Source organism: Agelaius tricolor, unplaced genomic scaffold (assembly GCF_023055355.1).
Source record: "Agelaius tricolor isolate 1412-34295 unplaced genomic scaffold, bAgeTri1.0.p SCAF_1, whole genome shotgun sequence".
In the NCBI taxonomy this organism is placed as follows: Eukaryota; Metazoa; Chordata; class Aves; order Passeriformes; family Icteridae; genus Agelaius; species Agelaius tricolor.
The window spans coordinates 53,226,848-53,240,700 of record NW_027269261.1 but is presented as its reverse complement, the minus strand read 5'-3'; the positions used below and the strand labels follow the sequence as shown (position 1 = coordinate 53,240,700).

The window sequence follows — 13,853 nt, the reverse complement described above, 5'->3', positions numbered from 1 at the left end:
TTCATACATACACACGTTATCATACCCAAGAGCACCTCATTGCCTATGTGCAGGGCACCCTTGACATGCTCTTCTTCCTCGTGTGCCGTGAATTCCCAGCAGGAGAATCTACTGCAATTTTACAGAAAAAATATACAGCTAATAAAAACTGTCCTGCAGTTCTGTGGCAGCATTTATTTCAGTGCCTGCTAGCCACATGACTCAGCCAATGTTCAGTGCTATTATAAAAATTCCAGGGCCCAGAAAAATCCACTTAGGGATGTTACATCCCTCAGACTGGCACAGAGAAGTATTTCATTACAAGACAAACAAGGAATTTTGGTTCCTTGAACCATACCAGCCTTTATCCTACAGGAGTCTTCAACATCAGAATGAATCTCACAGATATCTGGCATCTACCAAATGCCATTGAACTTGGCTTTTGATTTTTCCCTGGTATAATTATTAGACTGGCCAAATTGCAGGAAACCCAAATTCTGCAAAAAGAGTTACTCTTACAACTCTGCTTCTATAGATTAAACTCATATTAACAAATGGAGTTAGGACTACTGCCAAGTGCACATATTTTGATAGCTGTTATTGACATGTAAAATTATTAGAATCAGAAAACATTTGAATGGTTTTTTTTAAAAATCTAGTCCTTCTTATAAATGTGCATAGTTTGAAGCATCTAATTCTGAGTCTGAGAGAGATGCATATTGCCATTTGCAGAGTTCTTTCTGGATTTTCCCCTCTCTCCTTTTATTATGATAATCAACATTTGTATGAAAACATTTTGTATCAAATATCACTTCATACATGATATGCATGAAGTTTCATTTTCTGGGATTTATTTTCTCTGTAGGGCATATATAACTGAGACAAGTTCATTGAAGGAGAGGTATGGAGTTCTAATAAATATTAGAATTCACTTCATTAATTAGTGCCTGAATCTTTAAAGATATCTCTTTGATATCTTTAAAGAAGGTGATTGTCTCAGAAAGCAGACTAAGCTTGTTTATTTAAAGTACTTCTCACTGTCAAAACCCCATTGTCTAGAATTCATCAAAATATTCTAAGTATTCACCCAAAATCATCTAAATATACCTTTATCTTAAGCTTAGGATAAAACTGTGTGTAACAGAATCCTCATCCAAATACTAAGGGTGGATTTGGCTTTGCCCTTTCATTTTGCTTATCTAATTGTCAGTTATTTGTTTGCTGCTTGGGAGAATTCCTTTCCATCTTTTGCTTCTGTCTGCTTTTAAAGGAGGCAGAGAGGACACACTGCCACTGAGGGTGGGTCATGGAGGTGGTTCTTCCATCCACTAACAAAGCAAGATCCATCTTTATTTCCTTTGCCCCATGAGTCTGGCAGATGGCTGGCTTGTATACTCAGTTCTCTGTCCCTTTACTGTCATTCCTGACTTGGCCTAAACACAGCAATAAAAAAACCAAACCAAAAAAACCCAAACAAAACACTCGCGACTGCAAAAGACCCTGCTCATTGTTGCTGTAAAAAGTTTATTTTCACGTACTTTTAGTATGTTTCCAGCTCTGGTTTCAAGTGCTTCCAGAACTTAAAGGAGAGCAACTTTCACTGTTCCTCCTGGGAGGCCATTTCCCAGCCCAATAAATATCACTCCCAAGAAATTTCACACATCCCCTCCTGTGCTTACAGCACTTTTCCAATCTTGGCCTATCATGAGCGGAACAAATATCTTTTTCCCCACAGACTTTATATAATAATGCAATAAAGTTGCAAAAGCTGTGCACTCGACTGAGTTACTTCCACTCACCAGAAATTAATGGGATAACAACTTCTTTGTTGTCAGCAAGACATAATTTAAAATTTCAATAAATTACAAATTCCTACTGAAATGCAAAGCCGTCCAAAACAGACAATATTATTACAAACCTCACAGAAGACGTAGGAAAAGAAGCATGGAAAATCTTTAAACTGCTGACACCAAGGTAAAGTCTGATGGGTTGCTCTCCCCCTGTATTCAGCAGACTGGTTACAAATATCTTGCCAGCACTTACGCTGTCTGTGATGTTTCCTTTCTCTTTTTAAAAGACCAGCAACTAAATTACTTTAGAAATTATAAAAAGAAGTGCTTTGGTTGCATTTTACTTAACCCAGCTTGAATTAAAAGTGATTTCAAAGTAATGCCTTAGCTGCTGTTAGGCAATTACCTTGCTATTTGAGATGGTGTGCCATCTTCCCTCACCCAAGGATAGGCAAACCTGTGGAGCTGCCTGGCACTGCCTCCACAGCAGTCACTGAAAAAAAAAGAAATCCCTATGGAAATTTCAAGGGGGGAAACTTTCTTCCAGGATCTGGTGATCATCAGGACAGCTATTTGATTCAGAGCCAAAAAAGGGGCAGGCAGCACATCTGAAGTCCTGAAGTCTTTGGTCCCTGTAGGTGGAGGGAAGTAATTCACTCTGCTCATTCCCTCCAGGCCTGGCAAGTGCTGCACTGCAAGGGCGTAGCTTTCACAGCTTCTTCCAGGTAGACCACTACATGCAGGAGTGTGTACAAGGCTCTCATTTGCCATGTGGCCAGTGATAAACATCTGCACCACAGAGAGGCTTGTGGCTTGAGAGCTGAAATCGCCTACAAAATTGCACACACATTCACCAGTTTGCTTCAGGAAAATCCCATTAGACAAATCCCAAGATGACCAGCTAAATATGAGAAATTTCTGAAAATTACTGCATCGATATTTTGGAAATCTTTCCCCAAAACGATTTTTGCTATTTGTAGATCAAAAGCCATTGTTTATCTCGACTTCTAAAGAAAGGCAAAATTCATAGCAGATTTGTCTCCAAATACTTAAATAGCTGGGTGGCAGAGTTGTTTTTTTTTTAGTTGCTCTTCACTAAAATAAACATGATGTGAAATTTGCCACTCACTTTTGTTTGCAGGAAGACATAACAGGAAGGCACCATGATTTTAAAAAAAATGTTAAGGGCTCAAAAGTCAGACAGCTGGAAGAAAGATGCCATGCCCCTGGGGAGGTGTAATTCTCTCTCTTGGCTCACTCCTAAGGATACAGAGTCGAGAGTCTACTCAGAAACACAGGCAGAGGTTCCTATAAACCTAAGTAACAAAGGGAGCTTTGCCGTGCTTCATCCTTGGAACTGAAGCAGTTCTTACCCTGGTTTGGGATGTCCACTAGTCCCTGATCAATTACTCTGGCTCTGGCTGTGTAAGCAAAATAACATATTTCAAATCCAACCCTTCTGATCTTGCCAAAACTGCTTTAAATCAGAATAAAAATCAGAATTATGTCTTGCAGACTCTGCCTTTTTGTGCTACGCCTTGGTATCACTAATCTTTTTTCAGATAAAAAGTCACAGTTTCATTGGTGGTTTAAACCACTAACATTTACTGGCAGCCCTGACACTGGGCAAGAGAGGACTTAAATTAAAAAGTGGCAAGCAGATGACTGCTAATTATCCTTTCACTCATAAAGTTTAAATATAGCTGCCTGTGTTTGAACACAAAGAAGGCCTGCAATTAGGGCACATTCAATTGCAAATGCACCACAACCCCTCTTTACTGTGCTTGTAGAGGATGCAAAACAATACCTCAATACCAATTCTACTCAGTGGCTGTAATTTTCTTTAGTAATGTGTGTCTTAGTCACAGACATATGTTAAAACCTGTGATTCTACCCCCAAAAACAAGAAAAGCAAACACACATGCTCTGGAGGGAGAGCTTTGCTCAACATGCTCTTTGCAGTCTGGTTCTCTGATATATTCCACACCTCTGTCAAGAAGGCATTTGCACATTTTGATATCCAATAATTTGTAAAGGAATCTGGCAGTGGTTATCCTTGCCTTGGAAGGGTGTGCACTTGATGGACAGGATCCCTCAGGATAATCACATTTCTGTGGCGGGGAAATTCTGGCACTTCTCTGCTGCTTCATTTCCTCTTCCTTATTCCCAAACTAGAAGAAAAAAACCCTACACCAAAAATCTGTATGATGAAAAGTTATAGAAACCTCAGTTAATTTTTTGAAGTGACAATTTACCATTTTCAAAATTTTTTGTCAGATATTTCTCCTGAAAATTAAGAAACATGCCTGAAATCGGGATCTACAGAAAAAAAGGAAAAGTTGATTTTCACAAAACTCTTACCAGGAAAAAACTGTATTCAAAGAAACTTAACTTAATAACCTTAAATAAAGTAAGGATGATGCAGAGTTCATGTTTCCTGATCCTTGCCATTGTGCTAGGCTTTATCTTGGAAAGGCTCTGAAGCACTTCTCCTTCATTCCTAATACTTAGCAACCCTTTCTTTCAGAATTTTTAGGAGATCTTTTACCCTTTCCCAATGAATTCTTAAGGAATCTCTGCTTAGCCTGTACAAATTCTGACCTTTATCTCTCTGTGACAGACAGAAAATAAACTTACTGTTTATTTACTTGATGATATTAATTGCAGAGGATTGCATTATTATTTTATAAACCTAATGTCATTAATTGGAGGTTCCTAGTCCCTTCAGATCTCAGTGTATTAGACTCAGATGGGCAGGATACAGCAACCTCACATGTACCTAACCAGACCTCGGCAGAGGATCACCCAAAGTGATGTGTAGGCTATCAACAAAATATAAATGACATTAACTGCTATGGAAGCTATGGAGAAGGCAGAAAAGAAGTTAGTAGGAAAGAGGGGAGTGAAAGACTGGGCAGAAGATGAAAGCAAGAAAGAGTTGAAAGGAAGAAAGATGAAAGAAAGAAAGTAAGAAAGACTCTTACTTCTAGTATACTTTGGATAGGAAGAACCTGGTAAAGGTGCCAAAACAGAGCTGCTGACTGATGAATCCATCCAGGGGGAAATAGTATGAGGTGCTGTGCAACTGGGCAAATTCCCCAAGTAGGAGCCACCACAATATGTGTGTGAGACTGAAGTCATGCCAGAAGTTAAAGGGAAACAAAAAGCATCTGCTTTTAATGGGAGTCCACTCTCTCTAAACAAATTTTCTTCTGGATACTGTAAATTGTGCAAATGTTAGAAAATGTGGACCAAGCTACAATGCACATATTTAATTCAAAATAACTGTTACATTGTCTGAAAAATATTGTAAAAATATTGTAAAAATATTATAATTATTTTGAAAAGATTTTAAAAAATATTTTATCTCGTGTGAAGTGTCACCACGCTGCCATCTGTGGTTGAATGCTTCCTCTTCCACATTTCCCTCCCAGCCCCACTCTCTTAGGTCCTGTATTTCTCTGAATAGAGCCTGGCATGAGAAATGTGAAGGGCAATGCAGGATGTGTCAGAAACATGTGTCATGAAATGTGAGAGAAAGGGGAGAGGGTAGAAAAGTGTCTCATCAGCAAAGGATGCAGTGGTTTAAGCTGCTCTGTAGCTCCACTGTGGAGCTCTCCCTCCACCTGAGAGTGCGGCCAACTTGCAAAGCATGGCAGCTTTGCAGCTTCAGGCTGAATTCCAAGCCCATTTTACTAAATCCTTGATGCTGATAAAATTTACTAATATTTCACTGTTTCAAAACTCAAAAATCGTGACAACATCTAAGACACAAACAGAATTTGTACAACACACCGTCTTAGAAGTCCAGTTCTGCATCAAAACCTCAAGATGGGGAACAAGTTTTTTCAGCTCACCACCAAGGGAAGTACCTACAAACTCTGCTTGCATTTCAGGAAGATCACAGTGCTTTCCACATGAATGGATACCCCTTGTTGTGGTGGGATTTAAGACTGACAATTTCAAAGATAAAGTGAGAAGTGAATGAACTCAGAACATTGAAGTCAGAATTTTCTATTTTCTTCAGGATATTTTTCCTTTTGTGCCACTCAGTTTGTACCTGAGAAAAAACAATTTCTGCATTTGTTAAAAGTAGGAACATGCTAGGTAAAATGCTAGGGGAAAAGGAAGAAAAATAAAAGATTATCAGTAAAAATATGTTTGCTTTCTGATAAAGCATATTCAATGAGAGTTAGTGAAAATTCAGAAACATAACTAGTATTGGTGTTATTGAAAGCTGAAATCTTGCAGGATTTCTGGCACTGGAAAGATTATGATTTCAAAAAGCCTAAATAAATTTTATGTAAATTATGTAATTTAATGTAAATTTTTCATGAACCTTTAAAAAACCTGCTAATTCTCCCCAGTTTTTTGACCATAAGTTGTGCATGCTTTTTCTGGAAACAATGGCAAAAAGAGAAGGACATGCAGGAGTGAGGTGGGAAAGAAAGATAAACTATTTATGCTAATGATGGATTTGGCTAATTAAACATTTAGGTTTTAAAACCAAAACAAAAGCTTTTTTAGAAAAAGTTGCTTACATTCAGTAAGAGAAGAACAATTTTTCTTCAGCTACTCTTTGAATCACTTCTTCAGCCCTCATACTTGGCATGCGGTCTGATATTAAGTGATTACTTGCTAGGAGCCACAGAGCAGCAGGAAGTGCTAAATGCCAAAGGGCCTTGAGAAACTAAAATACTCAGCAGCAAACCACGAAGCAGATCTCACCATCAGCTGCTGGTCTAGCTGCTGCAAAACATGCATTAAATACTTTGCTGCAGTTCTTTGGAGTTAAATTTCTACTTAGCCAACCATGAAGATTGTCATCACATGTAATTTCTTCTTTTTTTTAAGCCTGAACCCAAGTCTGAATATATTATTATAAAGCTTTTGTCTCAGAAACTATGCCATGTGTAAATGACATGTAGAACACATGGTTTATATTTGTAAACCATGGTATTCCCAGGGTTTCCCCTTTCACACTTAATCAGGCTGGGCTATTACAAGAACTTACTTCAGCCATGCTGCATGAGTTGGTGGGGAATAATGTCTTTTAGTCCAGTATAAAACAAGCAGGTTCTTATTTTGTGTATATTTTGGTATAAACTCACATTAGAAATGACAGACTATATTCTGACACATGCTTCTTCTCCATATGCCCATCTATTTTATAAACGGAATTGTTTTTCAGGCAGATTTGAACTTTGTCAGTGTATGCAGTACAAATGATTCCTAAACTTTTCCTCAACATCATTCTGAAACTACAAGTTACATGTAAGGTTGACCAGGATGGGATTTAATATTATCACGATGGCCTAAATAGATTATTACAAAGTAGCTGCTTCAGTTCTATAAGCATAAGGCAAATTTCATTTGGTTATGCTTGTTGCCTCTTCCTGATAGTTTGAATTTTAAAATTGATGCAAAAATATTAATGTGAACCTAGGACAGGATACACTAACTCTTGATAATGACCTAGTCATGCTGAGTTGAGTTCCTAAATCCCCCCAAATTATTATTTGTCTTAACTTGTACTATTGATTTCTGCCAAAAATTGTCTGCCTTGGGCTTCTTGCAAAATTCTGTACTTCAATTTATGTTGTAAACAAGTCTTGCTTAATATGATGGAGAATCATGTTTTCCCATAACTCCCATATTTGCATAAAATGTATCAAAATCAGCTGCTTTATTTATCATGTTCTCCCACAGCATGAATATTCTCCCTCATCAACCCTATCTTAGGACTGAAAAACAACATTTTCCTAGCTCCCAGACAGCTTGGTAAGGCTCTTTGTGACTGGAATCTGTAGTTTTTTGGGGAAATACAAGTGCAAAAGGAAATAAAGGCACACGTTAACAGCTACCTATCCAACCACCCAAAATTTCCCTTTACCCCTAAAATCCACCCTCCCAGATAATGAGGTCAATGTCTAGAGCGTATTCTGGGTTTCACCCTTTCTAGATTCTCATATTCCTTCAGCTGTCAAAAATGTGTCCTTTGCATCAACTAGAGAATTTTTTCAATAAAAAGAGAATCTGACATTTGTTAAGTTTGCAAAGTGGGTTACTCTAGTCATGAAAAGCTTAAGTAAGTCCAAAAATCATAAATTTTCTTCTCATACAGCATCAGCCACTTTGATGCTCTGATCACTACAAGAAAGCTTCCTCAGTTCTTCACTTAACTGGGGAATTTTAAGTAATCTTTTCACCCACCCTACTTTGGAGTCAGCAGCAGATGGCATCATAGATGTCACTCTTTATCATTTTGAATAAATTAACCCACAAAAATAGCCAAAATCATCCTGGGATATACAAGTTTTGAGGCAGGACTGCCATTTGCATTCAGGCTTTCTTTTCTTCTTCAACCCAACATCTGGGCTAAAGCCTGTGGTACTGATGAATTGCTGTCTGAATTCTTAGGTAGGTTTTTTTTTGTCTGTCATCAAAAGGGCTCAAAGAACACCATGAAAGAAATGGAAAGATGCGTGAGGTGCTCACCCCTCCACCTGAAAGGTGCATTTCTCACCAATGGAACAAATTATCTGAAGCTTCTCGCTGCCAAAGAGCAAGACCTCAAGAGGAACTGCAACATTTTGAGAGCATCAATCCCAGAGCAGAGAGATGGGTGGTTTTCTGACTTCTGATCTGAGCAACAAGGTTCCCTTTTCACCCAGATGTACCTCACCACAGACCTCACCACCTTCGGAACAAAGTGCAAGGCTGTACAACAAAACCCACAACACTAAAAGGAGAGCGAACTGGAAACTGCACGGACATGCAGATCAGTGCAGATAAAGAGCAGGCACCGTGGCAGCCTGAGGTCTGTCAGGTTCCTGAGAGCTGTAACAAAGAGAACCACTGCCACTGCTTTGCCATCGGATGTGATGTGAAACAGCACCTCTTCCACCCTGCAACCCAGGACCCACAGCTCATGCTGACAGCTACCTTCAGCCTCACAGCCACCAAATCTAGGTTTTGGATGAGTTCTGGGAAAGCATTTGAACAGGGTCTTTTTTTCCAATTGTAGTTCTGTCCCCATCTGTGTTGGACACACTAAGAAACTTGACTAAATTGATCCACCTTTAAGGTGGGTTTAAATCTAGTCACTAAATATGGACAACTGCTTAAAGGTATGTAATTCAAGCAGCTTTCTGCAAGTGGCTCTGGTGTTGCCTGAAATTTTACAAGAGTATGTTTTGCTTTACTCATCTCCTTCAGATACTCTGACGAACCAGCCAGCTGTCAGCTGGGGCATACCACAATGTTGAAGTGATGCACAAGCTATGCCTGCCACAGAGGTTTTGAACTTTGCTAACATTACACTTTTTCAGAACCTAAATCAAAATTCTAGATCATGCCACCCATACTCGTGATGAGTATCACTTCATTCCTCCCAGGAGTTTACCACAAATAAAAAGGCCTGTCAAAACAGTGGATGGAGGTGATGGCCCAGAAAGAGAAATGAAATAATCTTTTACCACTAGCACTAAAAGAAATGTCAGCTTTAAGAAGAATATCCTGAAAATATATTGTTCTCACATCCTGGATAGCAGCTAATGAAGTGAGATGCTGTGAAGTGATACCAGGAAGTTGCTTCTGTCAGTGTGTAGGAGCAGCAGAAGGAGGAGTGGGGCTAAGAAAGCACAGAGAGCATAAACATGGGGACCACCCGACTAGCCTCACTGCACTATCAAGATACATACAGTACTGACCTAGAATAACAAACAGATGCGTTTCATGAACCAGTGCCAAAACTGCTTTATAAAAAGCCATTATATTTCCCCTGGCTAGAAGGGTCTCTAAAAATACTGCCTTATAATAGACCCTGCATTGAGAATCGTGGATCAGGAGGTGGTAAAATAAATGACAGTGTGAACCTCTACAAGGATACCAACCCATCACTGGAAGGGTGTGAGGAGACAACATCTTCTCAGCACAACTCATGTCAGGTTCTAGAAAATGGAAACAAGAATGCAACAGAAGCTGCCAAGAGTTGCAAGTGACTCAGTCCCGGAACAGGCATAAAGTAAACATTTTGCAGGTTATTTAAAATGCAAATTGTTCTTCTATACATGCAGCTGTTGGAGCACAGGTAACATCTGATGTAAATGAGTCACCTACTTTAATCAAATGATATGGCTAGAGAAAAAGGTAGAAGCAAAAACAATGACTCATATTGTTTCTTCACATTTCTGCCCCCATTACAGTTGTTCTCCAGGTTAGTAAGGGAATGAAAAAGCAGGTTATTTTAATGGCACCTCAGTATAAAACCAATTCTCTAACCACCATATTAAACATTAAATAGCTTTGCATCTTTAATGCATACTTTCCTTTTTGAAGACAGAATCAACAGTTGTGTGGCCATAAGTAAGTGTTTTTGTTGTGTCCAATGAGCAACTGCAAAAAAATATTCAGGAAGCAGCAAGGGAGAAAATATACAATTAAAAAAATATTACCAAAAAAAATGAAAAACAAAGAAAGCAACACTTGTTCTCTAATGGCAGGAAGCACATCCTCAAAATTAAAATAAAAAATCAAGTCAGGAAACAAGGATGCTAAAATGTCATGTGTAAGAAACTACAAATAACAACACATCTTTGAAAACACTGTCATTTTACCTCCATTAGATTTGCCAGTCTCTCATAATGACATCTCAGCTCGTTGTCAGGTGTCTTAGTACTTAAACCACCAACCAACACAGTCTATATTGATATGGTCTCAATCTTGTCAGCCTCTGTGGGGATCCCTCTGTGGGGATCCCTCTGGATCCAGGGTGTACACATCCAGTCACAGGGCATTGCTCATGCAGCACTCCCAGGTGGTGCTGAAATACACCTAAAAGTAGTCCTTTTTGAAGAACTAGAACCTCCTCCCTCCTCCCTGTCCCAAAAGTCCTTCACCATAAATTTTAAGCAGGCACAGAAAAAGGCAAAACAGAAAATTATACAGAAAATGGCAGCCTCTGGCCCCGTAAGCTGAATCTACTGGCTCCTATGAGACTAAGCAAGTTTTCATTCCCTCTCCCTTCATCAGGCAGGCATAGCTGTATACTTGATCTTCCCCAAGCAAATGTTCTGCTTCATCTTAAGATTCCCTGAGGAACAAACATAAGAGAACACTGTGGTCCATTTCAGGCCCAACCACGCACTGCACTGCCCTGTGCTGCAGCAGAGGAGGTCCCTCAGTGCACTCTGGAGCTTCCCTGACGGTGTTTCATGGGGTACCTCTGTGCAGCAGTGTGTGAGTGCATCCAAAATACCAACATTGCCAGGCTGTGTGTGCCTATAGACTTTTTCTAGTCAGCAGAGCAGGGCTGATTTGCAACTGGGCAAGCACACATCTTCAAAATGTACTCAGCCCTACAGAGACCAGAATTCAATTTTCCTTAGTGCCCTACCTCAGGAAACAGACAGAGTAAAGCACAGCCCAGCCACTCTGGCCACTTTCAAGTCTCTGCACTGTACACTAGGACCCTCACTTCCTCTTGTTTTATACAGTGAATCTTCTCCAAATCCTGCAGGAAGCCTACTCTGTCCCAAAGGGCCAGCTTCCACCCCCAATCATCCTGTGTGCACTCGCAGGGATTGACTCCTGAGGGAAGATGGTGGGATTCTGACTTACACAGTGGCTTTTCTCACCTATTAAAATCCCAAAGCAGATACAAGGGCACGAGGTAAAATTCTGACATGTAGTTGAAGTGTAATTGTGTGAAGCAGCAAGATGAGGGGTTTTGGTGTCCTGGCAATACACCCTGAGGCTTCCCTGGGAATTTTCTGCCTTTGCAGTCAGAGATGCTTTGGTAAACAGATGTGCAGCCACGATGCTACTAGGATTCATTCATTCATTTGTATGAACATGGGTATAAAAACCTGGAACTCTCCAAACATCTTATCAAGGAGAAGATCAAGCACCGCGTACCCCAGAAATCCACACCACCGGCCACCGAGAAAAGACAGGTCCTACGTCTGGGAGAGCAGGACAGGGTATCGGCGAGGACGTCTTTCCCCAAATTCCCAAATTCCGCTCGGCTCCGAGGTCTCGGACACAAGGACCCTTCCCTCCCTTCCCCTTACCTGAGCCGCCCACGTTGGACCGCAGCAGGCAGGTCCTCCGGGAGGAGGAGAAGGAGGAGATGTCGCTTTGGGAGCGGCCGCGGGGACCGGGCAAGGACCAGACGGGCAGCGGGGCTGTCCCGCTGCTCCCTGGCCTCTCTGCCATCGTCGACGGGCAGCCGAGAAGGGCAGGGAGGAGAGAAGAGGACGGAGAGAGGCGGCGAGGGAGGGGACAGGGAAAGTTTGCAGAGGAAGAGCCGCCCCTCTCCTCCGACCGCCCCGCCGGGACGCCGGCGGCGATTTTGGGTCTCTGGGAGCATAAATTTTGTGTTTGCACAGGGGCAAAGCAAAGTGGGGGGTTGGGCGCGCGGATGCACCCATCCCCCAGGGTGTCTTCATGCTCCCGCCATTGCCATCTCTCGGGGGAAAAAAAAACGGAAAAAAGGGAAAAGAGAATCAGTTAAAAAGAGCCGAGTAACCCACACCACCACTTCTGTTTTGTGTAACAGGGTGCCCTCTCCCCCGCAAAGCCGGAAAGTTGCACAAGGCACCGCATCCCTGCAAAAGAGCCGCGAGAGAGACGAGTCAAATATCCTCCCCAACCCATCACCTCCCTCCCCATCTTTCTTAAGGATTGGGTTGCATGTCAGAGACTTAACTAACTTCGGCAGGAAGGTACTGCCTTTCAGATCAGCCACACAGACCTAGGCAGAAGCAAAATCAAGCTTCATGGTTTCGTTTCCTGGTGTTTTACAGAAACCCTTTTACAATAAGATGCACCTTTAAAAGGATATTTTATGCTCACTCTGCTTCTTACAGGGAAGTCATATTACATTCTACCTTGAATAAAATCTTCGCTGCTGTGCAGCCACAATGACAAACACAGAAAAGACTTCACCCTATATTTTTAATTCATCCAGAGTTGCATTATCTAGGTATCCAATGTGAAAGTTGCATTCAGGCTGCATTTTAACAACTACGACTCTCCAGGTCTGAATCAAAACCTATGAAGTGTGAAATTTGTCCACTTGAAATTCAGTTTCTGGTTTCTGCTTCCACCCAGGCAAGCGAGTGCCTTCATCTCAATGCCGAGCCCGTGCAGCTCCCCAGGCGCAGGGGTTTTGTGATCTTCCAGCCGTCACCCTCCGCATTTGTGGAAGCAATTGATCCGGCACAGAAGTCTCGTATGTCAGCCATTAGTCAGGTCAAAAGGTCTTTTCTGCTCAGCTTCCCCCAGGGGATTGCCTTCATTATTTCCTCTCCTTCTTCCCTCTGCTGACAGGCCAGCCTGCTCCTTCTCCAGCCACAGAGCTTTCCCAGCGGGACTGTGCTGGGAGAGGGAGAGGCACGGGCTTCTCGCAGGGCACGGCAGTGAGCTCCAGGCTTACAGCCCCTCTCACGGGCCCAGAGGTCCCATGGTCACACAGGAACGAACGTTGTACCCATGCCCAGAGAGCTTTTTGCAGCTGTGCACGCCAGCCCCGTGTTATTTACAAAATCTGACAATGTGCTATTTTTATTATTTACCCTTTGCAGCTTGCATCATTACAAATGTGATTGTACACCAAAGACCTTTTTACCCAACAGGGATTTCTGTACCTGGGCGTGTGTGGGCTGGTGACATTTTCTGGACCTGTTTATGCCTTAATCAGAAGTGTACTCATCACTGCTGTTTACTGAAATGTTTGCCACTTTCCTTTTCCCTTCCTTTTTTTTTTCTTTAAGAGGTGTGTTCAAGTTCAATATTGAAATACACAGTCCCTGCTCCAAACCTCACCAAAGGTTATGGCAGGTCAGCGAGCTTTGGGTCAGACTCTGACTTTTTTTAACATCATTTTTTCTTCCAAACATTTTGTGCTACAGAGCAATTGTAACTTTGTCATGCTGTACAGAATGTATGCTTCAAAATTCCCACATTAAGGAGCTGCTCAGTGTCTGCGATCCTTTGGTGCAATCAAAAAGGAGAACATGAAGAAATCGAAAGATAAACTAGAAAGGATACCATACAAGAGGTCAAAGGCATCTAAAGATT

At 41.4% G+C, this 13,853-nt stretch overlaps 1 protein-coding gene across 2 annotated transcripts in view; it reads right to left on the bottom strand.

Moving 5' to 3' along the window:
* The window catches only part of PHACTR2 (phosphatase and actin regulator 2), a 131,956-nt gene extending 119,954 nt beyond the window's left edge, over positions 1-12,002 (bottom strand). For both annotated transcript variants that reach the window (XM_071434356.1, XM_071434387.1), the window contains exon 1: positions 11,843-12,002. In XM_071434356.1, the coding sequence (XP_071290457.1) occupies positions 11,843-11,987 (145 nt within the window). In that variant the 5' untranslated portion in view covers positions 11,988-12,002. The remainder of the gene's footprint in view (positions 1-11,842) is intronic.
* Between the last annotated feature and the right edge of the window lie 1,851 nt (positions 12,003-13,853).